General features: G+C 42.6%; 1 protein-coding gene across 1 annotated transcript in view; it reads right to left on the bottom strand.

Moving 5' to 3' along the window:
* The window catches only part of LOC309550338 (vomeronasal type-2 receptor 26-like), a gene marked incomplete at both ends in the record, with an annotated part of 42,565 nt that overhangs the window by 14,104 nt on the left and 9,116 nt on the right, over positions 1 to 19,345 (bottom strand). Inside the window, one exon of the mRNA XM_082250735.1 lies at positions 3,641 to 3,862. Coding sequence (XP_082106861.1) covers positions 3,641 to 3,862 — 222 coding nt within the window. The remainder of the gene's footprint in view (positions 1 to 3,640; positions 3,863 to 19,345) is intronic.

The following is a 19,345-nucleotide window of genomic DNA, read 5'->3' as shown; positions in this document are numbered from 1 at the left end:
GACTATGCACCATTGAAATACCAAGCCTTTGTCAATGCTGACCTTCTTTTGAATTTGCTAGTAGCCTAGCTGTCATGTTAAGCTCCATGCTTAAAGCAGAGTTCCAGCCGTTTTGGTGTTTATTAAAAGTCAGCAGCTCCAAAAATTGTATCTGCTGACTTTTGTTAAACACACACTCACCTGTCCCACAATTCAGTTCTCTCCCTCTGCTCTCTGAGGTGCCGGCATCTCTAGTCTGGGCACCCGGCTGTGACAGCTTGCGGCTTCTCAGCTGAGTGTGCACTACGCATGCGCGAGTCGTGTTCCGCGTCCTGAATGGCCGGGCAATCTTCTGGGACCTGTGACAGGTCCCAGAAGATTTCAGGGAGGGAGGGGGAGAGGAGAACTTCCACTCAAGCTGCCTAGGCAGCCCGAGCAGAAGTGGTAGCGGCTACCTGTCAAATCTAGGTACCCACTCCCCCTCCAAAAAATGACATGCCAAAAGTGGCACGTCAGGGGGTCAGCAGCACCTAAAGCGGAAGTTCCCCTTTTGGGTGGAACTCCGCTTTAAACTACTCTAAATCACTGCCACAAAACAGGCTAATAACCTGCATTGAATGTGGAGAGGTGGGCATGTGATGACGTCCGCCCCCCCCCCCCCACTCTCAGATTCCTCAGTCGGTACTCCGGCGGGGAGGAGAAGTCTGGCATGGGCAGGAATCACACAACCCAATTACCTGCAGATTCAGCACTCCCTCCCTGACAGCATGCCACTGGACCGGCGAAGAGGAGGAGTTGGGTGGAGTTAATTACTCGGCACCGAGGAGCAGGAAGTTAAATCCTCCTCTGCTGTGAATGCTGGGGCCTCGGCCTCACTCTGTCTGTCTGTGTGCCTGACGTCACTGGTTGCTCGACAGCAGGCGGCTAGCAACTACATCGTTCAGGAATCAGGCAATATAGCTGATAGGGTGGCTGTTGTGTGTCAGTTTCATTGTGGGACACTGCATTTTCCTGGAATGAAGCTGCCTGGGACAGACATGCCAGATACCCCCCCAATGTGTGGCACCCAGGGCAGACCGGCCCCCTGCCCCCCCCTGTTGGTATACCACTGCATTAACTGCTAGTAGCAAAATGAGCCCTGCTCTATCTCCAACTTCACACTGCAAACGCTTCCTATGGGAAGGAACCTTTTATAGTGTGGGGTGGGACTTTTAGTACTAAGTCGTGATTGGAGAAAGTAATCATCACTTTGTCCAATCAGGGCTTTGACAATGCTAATTGGCGAAGCCTTGCACCTGACCAGTGGTTCCTAGAATGCACTGTGAAGCTCGCAGTGTATTGTGGGGTGCTCGGGGGGGGGGACATCCTGCCGATCTAACCGCAAATTTGGATGTTCATCGAATGGGTGAACTTTTGCTCGGCTCAAACTGTCCGCCCATCTCTAGTGATAGGCAATCAGAAAGTAAGGTTGTTGTTTTTTGGTTTTGTTTTTTTTTTTACCAAAACCTTAGCAAAATACATTTTGGCCTAAATTTATGAAGAAATTTGATTTTATCGGATATGTTTTTATAAGAGAAAGAGGAAAATATCATTTTTTTTTTTTCAAAATTGTTGGTCTTTTTTTGGGTTTATAATAATAAAAAACCCAGTGGTGATTACACCCCCAAAAGAAAGCTCTGTGTGAAATAAATTATATAAATTTCATTTGCATGCAGTGTTGCATGACTGGGAAATCGCCAGTTAAAGTAAAGCAGTGCTGAATAGCAAACAATGCTCTGGTCATGAAGGAGGTAAAAGCTTCTGGAGGTCAAATAATGGTTGTATTTCTTTGTCAAAGGGTAATAAGTGATATTATGTACCCTGTAGTCATTCACCCACTGGGGCTAGAATGTTTCGGAGGCCCCGTATTCTAAAGTGGGCTTTCAATTTATGATAAGTTCACCTGCAAATAATCAGATCCCTTTTGGGGCGCAGGATGTGAGATGTGTTCCTTGCCTCCCAACATGGGCACAGTGTGAATTCTTGTTGGTGAGAGATGTTGTCTTTTTTGGTTAAGAAAGGGAGCTGAATACTTGTTGCTTCCCATTTCCTGGCCACCCAGGCTGCAAGCCTAGATAAGGGTCTGGAGTATATTTTAAGGAGGGCCCCCCTTGCCATTTTATTCTTAAATGGGACAATACGCATTTTTGTAAAACAAGAAAAAATTACATATGTTCTTCCTAAAAAATCAAAATAGACCCTCATCCATGCATTCACCCTGGGCCACCAGCAAAGGGAGGTCAGCAAATGTGTCATCCTCCTCTCTGGCTGTCAGGGCATCAATAGTAGGAGGACTCTAGGACCCAGCACCCGTCAGAGCAGGAGAAAGAATCTAGGACCCAGCAGCTCCGCCAGCACCTCACCTGGGCCTTTATAAGGGAGCCAGTCCTTGTCTAAAATGCTGTTTGATCTTCCGCTGCTACCAGCGTTCCCGTGTTTCCTATTATTGCTGGTTACCGACTCGGCTTGTCCCAGATCTGTCTCTGGCTCGCTCCCTGACTTTGACCTTGGCTTGGTAACTCTACCTGCTACCTGTCCTGACTTCGGCTTCCACTTGGCCTTGTCTCCTCTGCTACCAACCTGGCACTGAACCTTGGCTTGAATCATCTACCCTCTGTCTCAGCTACCCTAGTTTCCTGCTAAATCTCACAGGTGCCATCTGCCTGCAGTAGCCCTGCAGCAGAACAGCGGTGTTCCTGAGCCCTTTTCTGCAAGCAACTCCACAGGCGACCTGTGCTACTTTGGGCCTGACTCCTCCTGTCTCACCTCCAGGGGAGTCTGGAACTTAGCTGCAAGGGAAGCCCTCTCTCCATTGGCCTCTAGCACTTGATACCTGATACTGGCCTTGTCCAGATGAAGCTTTTCCATACCTGCTGTGTCACTGATCTTCCTATAGCGCCATATTCTGCTCATGTCTTGAGGACTCTCACTGTCAGTGACACTAGGTTTATGACAGGTTGGCCCTCACAAGTGTCTGGGATCACTGTATCTAAATCTATTCCATAATGAAATCAGTCACTGCACAGAATCCCCTATCAACTGTCATAATGACTGATGTCACTGAATACAATGTGTTATTTTCACACCTAATAATCTATCTCACAACTGTCACGCCTACCAATGTCACTGTATATATTCTGTCAACAACTAGCATAAGTATTCCTGTATGGTCACATTAGATCAAGCACCATATATCCAAGAGACACCTATATGAGCTCTGCAGGCTCCTACGACATTTATGTTGACCAGCAACACGAAAAACACAATGAGGCACCCAGCTAGAATTATTTTCTTTCCATTTATATTTCTTTTATATATTTTAAGAAGTGCTAAGGACATGTAAGGACATTCTGAACTTCTTGAGGGCCCCATTGGATGTATTACTGACAATCTCTTGATTTCAGTGCTGCTGTTTTTCTTTAATAATTATATCTCGTGTTACATATTCCAAAGATTTATGGCCCCTGTTACCGAAATTAACGACCTTCACTGACTCCAAAAATTACCCCTTTCATGGACAGCCACATTTTCTAGTATATCTTAAAACAAGGCTCCCTATAATTCCAAATTATGAACCTCCTCAGCAAACAATATAAACCGAAAACATCAAGTAATGTCTTACTTTTCTGGTTTTCCAGCAGTCAGGATCACTCACATAGGCAAATGTTTTAAGCACATAATCTGGTTCTTGAAGAGTTGCAATTATGGTAGTCGCAACAAGTGAATTGTTATGAAAAAGCCAGATTTCTAAAAAAAGATCAGCTGGAATTTCTTTCCTCTCGTTAAAGTGGATCTTGGCTTCGGTTGAGTCAATTAAATGAACATTTCTCACATATTTGTGCAGCTTTTCATGGAAGACAGAAATACACACACTGTCATATACAGTTCTACAAAGTCTGAGATAAAATACAAAGTGGTCAGATTCAATGTACTAGGTGGCAATTCTCTAAACGTGAATAGAAATGAATGAATCAGGAGAATAACTCATTCTTTATTTCTTCATTATCCTGCAATGTCTCTCTAATATGAAAAAAAATCCTCCAACCCTCTAATCCTGAGAGTCAATTATTTGTTTATTTTTCAGATTGGATAATTTTGTAAATATATATTTAGAATTATAAAAAAAAATTACATTTTTCTGTCTATAGCACTTGGGCTATTACTCTAAGGGAGATTGGCAGAGGACAGAGAGGGCTTCAAATGAAGTGATTGGCACTGATTGTTATTAATCATTTTCAAACCCATCATTATGTATTGTACATCATTACTCATTACCACAATGTTACCTTCTTTGAGGATTTTATAGCTATACCATTCCTCTCTTTTAGACTTCAAAGGGCTTAATATTGTTCAACCATCAATTTTCATGGGATAAATCCTAAGGCCATATTCTCCATCTCCTCCACCATTCATCTAACAAATACAGTAACTCTACACTTGGGTTGGGTCTGAGTTGGAATCTTATCGGATTTCTTTTTATATTCCTATTGTAATTTTGAACTGGGTTTAATATCAATAGTCTGTAGTATCTGGAGTAGAAAAGCCTTTCCAGCCTGATAGAGCACCCAATAACAGTGTTTTTTGTTTTACAATTTATTGGTAAACACATATTGAAACATAACCGTCTACCAAATAAGTTCAGACTTGTCAATTCTACTAGTAGGGAGTAACTGAGATGACATCAGTGGTCAGTGAATTTGGGGTGAGGTTAATAACTTCCAATTCTCCCCTGATATACTATTTTTTTTGGTTATTAATTTGTACAAACACCGTATGTTTTACTGTATTTCCCATTATGTTCTCCCTTTTATTGCTCCATGTGATCCCCTTAAAAAAGCTGCTGATGACTTGGGGACAATAGGCCACTAATAAAACAAGGTCAAAAATGTGCAAATTTGTGATGAAGGACAAATTAGAAGTGTGTGAACTTGTACCCCTCGAAAGTGGTGTAGGAGTGTGAGTAGATTCTAACGATTCCTTGTTATCATAGACTGGAGACATCATTCTCTGTTATACATGAGAAATCTTAGAATTTCCATGAATGTAACTGTTGAGCAACACATTTTTGGGAGTGCGGTGACTCAATGGAATTAAGAAAAAAAAAGAATAATAATAATTTAATTAATTTCATATTTTCCAAAAAAAATTACAAAAATGTACAACTTCAAAAAACTTGCCATGCCTCTTACTAGTTGCCATTGTAGTTTGGGGGAGTTTTCACATTAGAAAATTTCTGTTCAGTACAGTCAACAGAGGTATGCGTTTAATTGTTTGACCTCAAAATCGCCACCAGTTAATAAATTACTTTTTATGTATAAATGCCTTACTCTGAATATTTGGGTTAAGGCAAAGTATATTCGAGGTAAAAGTAATATTCAGGCAGATGATCTCTCGATTCCAGATGTAGTTTTTTGAGCTCATGCTGGATGCAGACAGATGTGGAACCTCATGCCTTCAGCAGCTATGGAATATCATTTGTTATGTAATATCATCTGGAAATCATTGACTCCTTCTACTTGGTTTGGATATGCCTCTGCTTGGTTTTTATGGCTAATGTTCCTTAATGAACATAATACATCTTTATTGTCATTTTTGGAAAACTTAGTGCTCTTGTTGCTAAATTCATTAATGCCCAAAAAATATTCATGGTCTCATATTAACAAATTTTATTTCGGAATCTCCTTTTTTCTCAAACGACTTACCATCATGCTTTCGTTTCTTCTCGGTACGTCAAGCCATGAAAGGCTATAAGAAATCTAACTTTTCAGCAGATGGCAGATTTCCTATTACTCCGCAGTTTTACAAAAGACATTCGCTTCTCTCTTTTTGAAGCAAGTCTATTTAGCACATTTTTTTTCTATTAATTTTTGTTTTGCTGCTTTGCATATATCTGAAATTGTTCTCTCAAATGGTTAATGCGGACTACGATTTTTAAGATATTATATTATGGAATAATAAAGCTAAAATATTTATCAGGCTGTCAAAAACTGACCAGTTAGGTAAAAGATCTTGGGTTACACTATATTCCTGCGCAGACACTAATATTCGTCCTGTTTTACTATTAAGGCAATATCTTACGTTGAGGCCTCCTATTGGCTAGTTTTTGTTTATTCACGCAAATGGTTTACCTTCAACAAAATTCCAGTTTATTAAAGTACTTAAAAAAGGTTTACGGTTTCTCCAGCTAGGAAATTTCCCAATTTCATCTTATTCATTCCGTATAGGGGCTGCAACAGAGGCAGTCAAAATCTATTTAGATTCTGCAGTAGTTAAAAAAATAGGTGGATAAAAGTCGTATATTAGGCCTGCTTTGTCTTTTTGAATTTGAGACAAATAATGGAATGTTTGGATTGTCTGACATCCCTATATGTTATGAACCAAACAAAGAGCAGCTTGTAGGATCTACATGGAAAATTTGGATTTGGACCTGCTGCTTTTTCGTCTTTTTTGGTAAGCTGGTATGCCTTGGGAGGACTTGATGCACTTGTCATATGATTGGCTACTCTCAGACATGGGTGTCCACATGGGGGGACAAGGGGGGGCAAGTCCCCCCCCCCTGGAATCTCAACTTCCCCTTTAAAAAAAAGTGGTTGTTAAGCCACTTCATACTATCCTGTCTGGTCTGTTTAATAATCCTGTGTGCCTGTGCCCCTGTGTCTGTGTATGTGTTTTAAAAAAATAAGCCGTTCTTTACCAGTTTTCAAAGCGCTGATCGCCACTCACGTGACCCATCGTCTCTCTCCTCTCCCAGTCTGACAGCTGCCTGCAGCTGGTGGGGCAGAGGATTCCCCGCTGACGTCAGTCAGGAGGGGAGAAGGAGGGGAAGGAGGAGAGTAGGAGAGAGGCAGCGGGTCACGTGAGCGGTGATCAGCACCCTGAAAACTGGTAAAGAGCGGCTTATTTTTCCCCTTTAAAAAAAAATACTGACATATAACTGACATCAGCAGCCATGCGGACCACAGCTGTCCTCAGCCCCAGGCCCTGCTGCTATAATTTCAGGAAAGGGGGAGCCCGGGGGCAAGAAAATTAAGGAGATTTGTGGCCACCGTGCACAGAAGCAAAGCATGTGACGTCACAGCACATACTGACGTCAAGTGCATGCATGCGCCGCCTGCATGAACCCAAAACAGAGAGGGCCAGCTTTGCTTTTGCATCAGGTTTCTCAAACCTTTGAATGCCTGTGCTTTATGTAATAATGACTAAAAGTTATGGAAAAAGTTCTGCGGATGCCCATGCTCTCAGATATTTCAATCATCCATTTAGGTGGTAATGACATTGGGAAAAAGGAAGACTTTAGATTTAATCTTTTACATGTGTACATCAATTCAGCAATTTAAAGTATTATCTCCCAGTACTATCATTGTTTTCTCCACGATTATCCCTCATTTGGTTTGGATAAATTCTGCTATGTTGAAACCATTTGAGAAAATTCCTAAACAAATTATTTAGGATGTTGGAAAAAGGGTTTATCTTTAGGGAATGTCTTTTCTTTTTGCCGCCGGGATCTAGAGGGTGTTTTTTTGGGGGACAAGATATCATTTGATATGATTTTATTTAAGGGGATTTTTAATACAGCTGGAGCTAAAAAAAAAGCTGAGTTGTTGAGTGGTTAAAGTTATGTTTGTATGTAATTTATTCATACGTTTTTATTAATGTGATGTAATGCTTAAAATAATGTAGTGTTAAAGAAATTATGAATGTTTCATAATTAATATATGTATTATAATAATGTATGCTTAGAAGGATTTATACATATGCTTAGTTTTCCTAGAGCTACTAGTGATCAAATTTTTCACGTTGTCTTGCTAACAAAAGCTTACTATAACTGCATGACGTCGGTATATACTGTCTCACATGTCTTGTAAGAGCAGGGAAATGGCTCATATGACTACACTATATGAATAAACTACTGTTTGCATTAAGCATGTGAAACCCCTTCAGGAAGTGATACAATAAAGCTTGTATGTAGGCATGATCAATCACTGTCCTGGGGGAAGGGTTAAGACGGGATGTTATAACTGTATATAAATGATGATTTCCCTGACATGTAAATAAACCAATAATAAAGGCCATGGCCCATTGCTTTTTCCAAAAGTAAAATTATTTCTGTAAATTTTTTGCATGTCTGTGAATAGCTGCTTTCAATCCAATGTAAAGGAAAAGGGGAATGGGTTTCAAGGCCTCCCTTATCCTCATGAGCTTGAAGCAGCAGCAGTTTCAAGGCGCCCAAATACATTGGTGAGGGGTGGTGGGCTTGTGACTGTCATATTACGGGAGTCTTGTATCTCGGTCACCTGACCTTAGAAAGTTTTAGAGCCCTTTGAGGTCCCTATATAAAGGGGTTCCGACAGGGGCTAGGTGCCAGTCGCCTCAGGAAGTCATCAAGGGTGGAGCTCCCCACCCTGCCACCCTTGTCGTGGCCTTTCTTATGTGGTGGGTGACCTTTATTAACCAGTTCTGGACCAGAAGGATTTGCCCCCTTAACCCCCTTAGCGGTATCCCCGAGCGTGACTCGGGGTGGATTTTTTATGCTAGGATCGGTATCCCCGAGTCACGCTCGCGGTAGATGTGCAGGGCATGCAGCGGTGTCCCTTACCTTCTCCTGGCGATCCAGCGATGATCTCCCATTGCTGTGATTGCCAGCCGAGATCCTCGCCGCTCGTCCGTCGGTATGATGACTTCCTGGTTCCATTCCCTGCAGCAGCAATGGTGCATGGGAGCGGAACTGGGAGGGAAATTCAAATGTTGCACAAAACACAAACACATAACATTTATATTATATTATATATATATATACACACACACACACATATATATATTTATACATATATATATACACACACACATATATATATAACGCATGAATTATAATCTAATCAATAATATAATTTTATTATATTATGTAATATAATATATATATATATATATATATATATATATATTATATTATATATCAGGGATCCTCAAACTACGGCCCTCCAGCTGTTGTGGAACTACACATCCCATGAGGCATTGTAAAACTCTGGCATTCACAGACAGGACTAGGCATGATGGGAATTGTAGTTTCTAAACAACTGGAGGGCCATAGTTTGAAGTCCCCTGTTATATATTATATTATATACTGTATTATATAATAAAATTATATTATTGATTAGATTATAATTCATGCGTTTGTGCTTCAAATTTATCACATCTGGGATGTCTACTAGAGTCTTGTTTTGGTCAGGTTTAAGTCAGTAATTGCTAAGAATTGTAGGCCTATAATACATAACGCCAAATTTCCATGCAAAAAATTGTACCGCTTTTGGTACATAATTCCTGACATAATCATACCGCCAGGGAGGTTAATGACCAGGCCATTTTTCGTGATTCAGCACTGTGTTACTTTAATGGAAAATTGCGCGGTTGTGCGACGCTGTACCCAAATAAAATTGATGTCCTTTTTCCCCACAAATAGAACTTTCTTTTGGTGGTATTTATCACCTCTGCAATTTCTATTTTTTGTGCTATAAACACAAAAAGAGCGAGAATTCGGAAAAAAATATTTTTCACATTCTGCTATATAACATTCCCGAAAAAAAAAAAAGTAAAAATCTAATTTTTTCATCATTTTAGGCCAATTTGTATTCTGCTACAGTGGGGATCTAAAGTTTGGGCACCCTAGGTAATAATTTGTATTAATGTGCATAAAGAAGCCAAGGAAAGATGGAAAAATCTCCAAAAGGCATCAAATTACAGATTAGACATTCTTATAATTTGTCAACAAAAGTTAGATTTTATTTCCATCATTTACACTTCCAAAATAACAGAAAACAAAAAAATGGTGTCTGCAAAAGTTTGGGCACCCTGCAGAGTAAATATCTTGTACTGCCCCCATTGGCAAGTATCACAGCTTGTAAACGCTTTTTGTAGCCAGCCAAGAGTCTTTCAATTCTTGTTTGAGGTATCTTTGCCCATTCTTCCTTACAAAAGTCTTCCAGTTCTTTGAGATTTCTGGGCTGTCTGTCACGCACTGCTCTTTTAAGGTCTATTCATAGATTTTCAATTATGTTGAGGTCAGGAGATTGTGAAGGCCATGGCAAAACCTTCAGTTTACGCCTCTTGATGTAATCCCCCGTGTATTTTGAGGTGTGTTTAGGATCATTATCCATTTGTAGAAGCCATCCTCTCTTTAACTTCAGCTTTTTCACAGATGGCATCAAGTTACCATCCAAAATTTGCTGAAATTTTATTGAATCCATTTTTCCTTCTACTCGTGAGATGTTCCCTGTGCCACTGGCTGCAATACAACCCCAAAGCATGATTGATCCACCCCCATGCTTAACAGTTGGACAGAGGTTCTTTTCATTAAATTCTGTGCCCCTTCTTCTCCAAATGTACTTTTGCTCATTCCGGCTAAAAAGTTAAATTTTAACCTCATCGGTCCACAGAACTTGTTTCCAAAATGCATCAGGCTTGTCTATATGTTCATTTGCAAAGTTCAAACGCTGATTTTTGTGGTGAGGACATAGAAGAGGTTTTCTTCTGATGACTCTTCCATGAAGACCATATTTGTACAAGTATCTCTTTATATTGGAATAGTGTACCACAACTCCAGTGTCTGCCAGATCTTTCTGGAGGGATCGTGCAGTCAAACGTGGGTTTTGAATTGTTTTTCTCACAATCCTGCGAGCTGTTCTGTCTGATATTTTTCTTGGTCTTCCAGATCTTGCTTTAACTTCCACTGTTCCTGATGACTGCCATTTCCTAATTACATTCTGAACAGAGGATATTGACATCTGAAAATGCTTTGCTATCTTCCTATAGCCTTCTCCAGCTTTGTGAGTGTCAACTATTTTCAGTTTCAGTTTTCTAGACAACTGCTTAGAAGATCCCATGGTGCTGATTGTTGGGGCAAGGTCAGATGAGACTGGGCATTTAAAACCTTTGAGATTGACATCACCTGGTCTTCCCAGACGATGATTGAGAACAATCCATGACACTGGCAGGTCTCAGCCTTGCAAAGGGGGCAGTGCATGCTATAAATTCTGCAGGGTACCCAAACTTTTTCAGACACCATTTTTTTTGTTTTCTGTAATTTTGAAAGTGTCAATGATGGAAATAAAAACTTTTGTTGACATATTATAAGAATGTCTAATCTGTAATTTGATGCCTTTTGGAGATTTTTCCATCTTTCCTTGGCTTCTTTATGCACATTAATACAAATTTTTACCTGGGGTGCCCAAACTTTCAATCCCCACTGTACATATTTTTGGCAAAAAAAAATCCCGATAAGTGTATTTTGGTTGGTTTGCGCAAAAGTTGTTGCGTCTACGAACTAGGTGAAAGATTTATGGTATTTTTATTTATTTATTTATTTTTTTACTGGTAATGGCGGCGATCTGCGATTTTTAGCGGGACTGTGACATTGCGGCGGACAGATCGAACCCCCAACTGACCTTTTTGACACTTTTGGGGGGACCAGTGACATTACTACAGTAATCAGTGCTAAAAATATGCACTGTTACTATAATAACACTGGCAGGGAAGGGATTACCCTAGGGGGTGATCAAAGGGTTAAGTGTGAGCCTAGGGAAGTGATTATAACTTTGGGGGGGTGGTCTTGTGAAATGACCATAGAGACCTGTGATCCTACATAGAAGGATCACAGGCGCTCTGTGATCATTTGAAAGAGAAGAACGGTCGGCTGTGTTTACAACAGCTGACCGTTCTTCTCTCACAGCGGGGAGCGATCGCGGGTACCCAGCAGCAATCAGAGCCATCTGCCCCATGCATCGGAGTCCCCGCTGCTGAGTGGGGGCGGGAGCATCCCGCAGCACCACGTGACCGACGTAGTATTACGTTGTTTCGCGCAGCCGAGCCAGCCTGCTGCAGTGGGCGGTCGGCAAGTGGTTAAAAAGGGGACAAGCTATTATTTGATTCATGACTATTTTTGATACAGCTTGAGCTACAAAAGCTGAGTTGTTGAGTGGTTGAAGTTATGTTTGTATATAATTTATACATGCAATTTTTTTGGTGTGATGTAATCTCTAAAACATTTTAAATAAACCAATAATAAAGGACATAGCCAATTGCTTTTTCCAAAAGTAAAACAATTTCTATACATTTATTGCATGTCTGATAAACTTGCCTCCGTGTCTTGTCTTCACCTGTTCAAGCCCCGAAGGTGGCCATCAAGAGAATCCTCCTGCTTCAGAATCTGCTGTGGAATAGTGTCAACATCTGTTGGGAACAGTAACCCCAGCTATGGAGGAAGGCAGGCCAGCTCTCAGTGCCAGTGGCTGTTCATATCCAGGAGGTACCGTATTTTTCGCCGTATAAGACTCACTTTTTCTTCCCCAAAACTGGGGGGGGGGGGGGGGGGGGAAGTTGGTGCATCTTAAACGACAAATACACATTTTGCCTGCTGACGTCGCAATGGGGGCGGTGCCCGATCTCCTTCCCGCTGGACCGATCGGAAGACCGAGAGAGCCGCCGTCAAAGAAGACAGAAGAGGACGAGAGGAGCAGCGCCGTGGACGGTTCCCGGAATCCCGCCGCCGTCAGAAGAAGAGGACGAGAGGAGAGGAGCAGCGCCGTGGACGTCTCGCAGGCAGCCCAGGAGAGCAGGTAAGTGATTGAAGCCGACCTGTGCCATGCCTGTACCATCACCTGTGCCATGCCTAAAACATCACCTGTGCCATGCCTAAACCATCACCTGTGCCATGCCTGTACCAACACCTGTGCCATGCCTATACCCTCACCTGTGTCATGCCTATACCATCACTTGTGCCATGCCTATACCCTCACCTGTGCCATGCCTGTACCATGCCTATACCATCACCTGTTGATATAAAATATTTTACTTTTTTTTTTTTTCAGAATCTTTTTTTTCTAGATTTTCCGCCTTTAAAATTGGGTGCGTCTTATATGCTGGTGCGTCTTATACGGCGAAAAATATGGTACATGCTGTTGACCTTGGCAATGCTGGTGCAAGTATACCAACTATCAATGTACAGAGTCCTCAGCTTGCAAGTGGGTTCAGTTTGGAAAGCCCAGACAAGACACAGAGGCAAGTGTGTTGTTTGCGGTGCAGTAAGTGGGGGCATGCTGTCTCCAAGTGCCTTTTAATCTGAATTACAACACAAGGGGACATGGCCAGGCATTTGGGAAGCCTACTCTGAGTGCCAGGAAAGAGCAGGAGGCTGACCAGAAGTTTAAGAAGAGTGTGGTTGCCCGTAGCAATGCTGATGAAGTCAGGCCTGCTGACTGTATGATAAAGATGTTGACTACATATGATGGAGGCAAAGTAAAGAGGAAAAAAAAATTCAGCATGCATAAAAGAGCCAGCAAGATTCAGCTGAGAGTCATCTCTAATGGCAATGAGTGAAAATGTCTTGCCAGGAAGGAGGAGCTTCAGGGGAGATGTGGCTCAGCATCCCACTCTACTTGTTGGGCGTCACCAGGAGGGAAACTTTTTAGTAAGCAGCCATCTGGTACTATGCTTGGAATGTGATCAATTGGGGTAGGATATCATGACTAAACCCAGGTTTTGGAATATAGCTGGAGATAAAAAGAGACTTTACTTGCAAGCCCAGTCTCATATGTAAAATGTCTGCTGTCACACCTGGCAACAGTGAGGAAGTTCCTTTGAGACTACATGGGGTGTCAAATAGCTTGAGATGCCTGCTGTAGTTTCATTCTATGGCCACCTGGGTGAAATAGCATGTTAAAGTAATGCAAAGGACATGGCAGAGTAGTTCCAGATCCAACACATGGGGAAAACTCTTGTTCATCATGACTCAAATGCTGAAATTGGCAATCCAGTGATTAAAGAGAATGACTGTCCACTGTGAACTAGGAGTGACCTCCAGTTTAGAGACCCGCTGAATGGTACATTGAGAGACACTTGCCTCTTTACAATGTGCTGTTTAGTGATGATGCAAGAGGTAAAGTTGCTGGTGCATATGTGATATTGATTACTGATCAATGTGAAGTTTACTGCTACTGGGAATATACCTATGTCATGTAGACTAAATGCTGAGGTGAATGTGGCAGGGGTGACCACTGAGCAGGATGTATTATCTCCCCTGGCAACAGTGTCTAAGACAGCAGAGGTGTCCCTGGAAGCCTCCAAGAAGCTTGGTGTGTCAGAGGTTACCCAGGGCCACTGTGAGGCCACCCTGTTGGGTGAGAGTATTTCCACAATGAAGGGTAGGAGAAGAGTGTGGAGGTTATGAAGGTGAGCAGTATGTGTGGAAGATGGGTGCAGAGGGTACAACAGAGGGCAGTATGTACAGGAGAGGAGTGTGGAGGGTATGACAGAGGGCAGTATGTACAGAAGATGAGTGAGGAGGGTATGACAGTGGGTAGTATGTACAGGAGAGGAGTGTGGAGGGTATGACAGAGGGCAGTATGTACAGGAGATGAGTGTGGAGGGTATGACAGAGGGCAGTATGTACAGGAGATGAGTGTGGAGGGTATGACAGAGGGCAGTATGTACAGGAGATGAGTGTGGAGGGTATGACAGAGGGCAGTATGTACAGGAGAGGAGTGTGGAGGGTATGACAGAGGGCAGTATGTACAGGAGAGGAGTGTGGAGGGTATGACAGAGGGCAGTATGTACAGGAGAGGAGTGTGGAGGGTATGACAAAGGGCAGTATGTACAGGAGATGAGTGAAGAGGGTATGACAGAGGGCAGTATGTACAGGAGAGGAGTGTGGAGGGTATGACAGAGGGCAGTATGTACAGGAGAGGAGTGTGGAGGGTATGACAGAGGGCAGTATGTACAGGAGATGAGTGAAGAGGGTATGAGAGAGGGCATTATGTACAGCAGATGAGTGAGAGGGGTATGACAGTGGGAGGTATGTACAGGAGAGGAGTGTAGAGTATATGACAGAGGGCACTATGTACAGGGGATGAGTGTGGAGGGTATGACAGTGTTGTCACATGTAAAGATATAATAAAATATTTACAAAAATGTGAGGGGTGTACTCACTTTTGTGAGATACTGTACATACTGAACAAAATTATAAATGCAACACTTGTTTTTGCCCCCATTTTTCATGAGCTGAACTCAAAGATCTAAGAAATTCATCCGTGAAGAGAACACCTCTCCAAAGTGCTGGACGCCATGGAATGTGAGCATTTGCCCACTCAAGTCAGTTACGATAATGAACTGCAGTCAGGTCGAGACCCCGATGAGGACGACAAGCATGCAGATGAGCCTCCCTGAGATGGTTTCTGACAATGGGTGCAGAAAATCTTTGGTTATGCAAACCGATTGTTGCAGCAGCTGTCCGGGTGGCTGGTCTCAGATGATCTTGGAGGTGAAGATGCTGGATGTGGGGGACCTGGGCTGGTGTGGTTGCACGTTGTCTGTGGTTGTGAGGCCGGTTGGATGTACTGCCAAATTCTCTGGAACGCCTTTGGAGATGACTTATGGTAGAGAAATGAACATTTAATTCACGAGCAACAGCCATGGTGGACATTCCTGCAGTCAGCATGCCAATTGCACACTCCCTCAAAACTTGCGACATCTGTGGCTTTGTGCTGTGTGATAAAACTGCACATTTTAGAGTGGCCTTTTATTGTGGCCAACCTAAGGCACACCTGGTGCAATAATCATGCTGTATAATCAGCATCTTGATATGCCACACCTTTGAGGTGGATGGATTATCTCAGCAAAGGAGAAGTGCTCACTAAAACAGATCTAGACAGATTTGTGAACAATATTTAAGAGAAATAGGGCCTTTTGTGTACATAGAAAAAGTCTTTGATCTTTGAGTTCAGCTCATGAAAAATGAGGGCAAAAACAAAAGTGTTGCATTTATAATTTTGTTCTGTGTATATATACTGTACACCCCTAACATTTTTGTAAATACTTTATTATACCTTTTCATGTGACAACGCTGAAGTAATGACACTTTGCTACAATGTAAAGTAGTGAGTGTACAGCTTGTATAACAGTGTAAATCTGCTGTCCCCTCAAAATAACTCAACACACAGCCATTAATGTCTAAACCGCTGGCAACAAAAGTGAGTACACCCCAAAGTGACAATGTCCAAATTGGGCCCTATTGCCATTTTCCCTCCCCGGTGTCATGTGACTCGTTAGTGTTACAAGGTCTCAGGTGTGAATGGGGAGCAGGTGTGGTAAATTTGGTGTTATCGCTCTCACTCTCTCATACTGGTCCCTGGAAGTTCAACATGGCACCTCATGGCAAAGAACTCTCTGAGGATCCGAAAAAAAGAATTGATGCTCTACATAAAGATGGCCTAGGCTAAAATAAGATTGCCAAGACCCTGAAACTGAGCTGCGCTGCAGACCATTCAGCGGTTCCACTCAGAACAGGCCTCGCTATGGTGGACCAAACAAGTTGACTGCACGTGATCAGCGTCATATCCAGAGGTTGTCTTTAGGAAATAGACATATGAGTGCTGCCAGCATTGCTGCAGAGGTTGAAGGGTTGGGGGGGGTCAGCCTGGCAGTGCTCAGACCATACGCTGCACACTGCATCAAATTGGTCTGCATGGCTGTCATCCCAGAAAGAAGCCTCTTCTAAAGATGATGCACAAGAAAGCCCACAAACAGTTTTCTGAAGACAAGCAGACTAAGGACATGGATTACTTGAGCCATATCCTGTGGTCTGATAAGACCAAGATAGACTTATTTGGTTCAGATGGTGTCAAGTGTGTGTGGCGTCAATCCGGTGAGGAGTACAAAGATAATTGTGTCTTGCCTACAGTTAAGCATGGTGATGGGAGTGTCATGGTCTGGGGCTGCATGAGTGCTGCCGGCACTGGGGAGCTACAGTTCATTGAGGGAACCATAAATGCCAACATGTACTGTGACATACTGAAGCAGAGCATGATCCCCTCCCTTCGGAGACTGGGCCACAGGGCAGTATTCCAAAATAAAGACCCCAAACACACCTCCAAGACGACCACTGCCTTGCTAAAGAAGCTGAGGGTAAAGGTAATGGACTGGCCAAGCATGTCTCCAGACCTAAACCCTATTGAGCATCTGTGGGGGATCTTCAAACGGACGGTGGAGGAGCCCAAGGTCTCTAACATCCACCAGCTCTGTGATGTCATCATGGAGGAGTGGAAGAGGACTCCAGTGTCAACCTGTGAAGCTCTGATGAACTCCATGCCCAAGAGGGTTAAGGCAGTGCTGGAAAATAATTGTGGCCGCACAAACTATTGACACTTTGGGCCCAATTTGGACATAATCTCTTCGATGTGTACTCACTTTTGTTGCCAGCGGTTTAGACATTAATGGCTGTGTGTTGAGTTATTTTGAGGGGACAGCAAATTTACACTGTTATACAAGCTGTACACTCACTACTTTACAATGTAGCAAAGTGTCATTTCTTCAGTGTTATCACATGAAAAGATGTAATAAAATATTTACAAAAATGTGAGGGGTGTACTCCCTTTTGTGAGAAACTGTATATACATTGCTTATATACATATTTAAACTACTGGTGCTGATATATAGGAAGAAAGACGTCTTCATCCATTCGCACTAGCTGCTCTCCCAGATTCTTCACTTCAGAGTTTGAGAATCTGGGATGGAGATAGTTCAGGGTAAAGACCAGAAGAAGCGTGCTGCGTCACGCGAAACGCGTCGACGTCACACGCTGCTACGCTCACGGACTCCACCCTCCACCCTGCTTGGGACACCGACCGCTTACACGGACTGGCTGCTTGGCGCCCAAACACTACTTGGTAGGTGGTAAGCTCCCACACCCTCTGGCGGACATCACGGCTTGCTCCCTCAACGGATCCACCACGGCCGGACCTGCCCATGGATTGATCCTCTAGCTACTGACAGACTGTGCGCAGCGCAAACCATATGGACTTACACGACTTATACGGTCAGTAACCGGCTTTGTTCCTGTCGCTTTATGCCTGTGTACTTGTCAGCCCTGGCGGTACTTACATAACAGACCATACTGCAGTACCGCACGAAAGGCTGATCGCATTATTTGAGATATACCACATGTGTCTAAAAGTGAGCACAGTCACCTATCCCGGACTGTTATACCCACAGACCAGAGGACATTCCACTCTATAGGTGCTCTGATTGCTCAGACACAGATACTGTCTCAATATCAGATCGTATACGCTGAATCACCGCCTCAAGCTGTCAGTTTGCTTGCTTCGCTTGTTTGTCTGTCTGCTTTAAGCCACGTCCGTGCTGCTTTATATGGTGTCTACTGCTGTGTCTCTGTCTATATAATGTTGGAAGACTTTGGAAAGTGAAGCCATATAACTACATATCCATTTGCCAGAGTGAGCTTGTGGTAGAGCAATTGCCTTTTACACCGACACAGGTGTGAGGACCCTGCATCCAGCGGTCATCATTGGAAATCCCTGCATTACTATGGACTGAGTCTTTTATACCAACAAGTTGATCATTATTCCCAGCTGGGTAACTACACATATCTGGAAGTGGCCCCTGTATATACATACATATATTTACAAACAAAAGGGTGGTTAATTCCACGATAATTTCTTGACCTAATCATCAGGTTGATTTCCACATGTGCCATCTGGGTGGTGGGTGGAGTCTGATCATAGCGTAGCAGCGGCATTTCACAAGACAGGACCCAATACATGATTTTATCTCCATGTCAGTGGGTTAATTGTAAATACTATTTCATATAGTGTTGATGTTGTTGCTTTAATTTTTTATTCAATTATTTTTCTCTAATAAAGTTTTTTGCTGTTTAAAATACCTCACCTTTGTTGGAGCCATATTTTGCAACTGCTTTTCTTTTTTTGTTTTTTCATATTCTAAATAGTTGCTTGGCCCACAGGCTATATGCTGCTGGTTTTGAGGAATTAGACTATATACACTATATGTCACACCCTCATACGCCGATACGGCTCTGAGTGATTTCCTGAGGTTCAGTTTTTTCTTCCCCTTTCCCTTGGTATATATAAAGACCAGAGAAATCTTCAGATCTCACTTTCATAAACTGGCCATTTGGGACAGAACGGTTGTGTGCTGTGATGTGAGGTGGAGAACATGTTCTCTGCTCCTCATCTCAGCTACATAAACTGGTACATACGAGAGATCAGCTGTGATCCTGAGGATAACGGCTTTTCTCTGTTTCATAAAAGGACACCTTAACTAGAAATGTATATGAAGTATACATAAATATATATTATAAATATATATAATATAAATGCATTGAAAATATATATATGAATCTGGCCTATGTGAATGTCTCCTAACATAGTATATACAAAGCAATTCGTAAAAAAAATCAATAAAAAAAAAGAAAAAAAGAGGGTAATTTCAGTTTTCCTGATCACCCAGACAGTAAGGCCCCATT

The sequence above is a fragment of the Pelophylax lessonae genome (assembly GCF_965119305.1).
Source record: "Pelophylax lessonae genome assembly, chromosome: 1".
NCBI lineage: Eukaryota > Metazoa > Chordata > Amphibia > Anura > Ranidae > Pelophylax > Pelophylax lessonae.
Note: the sequence above shows the minus strand (reverse complement) of the source record. Positions and strands in the feature narration are given on the sequence as shown.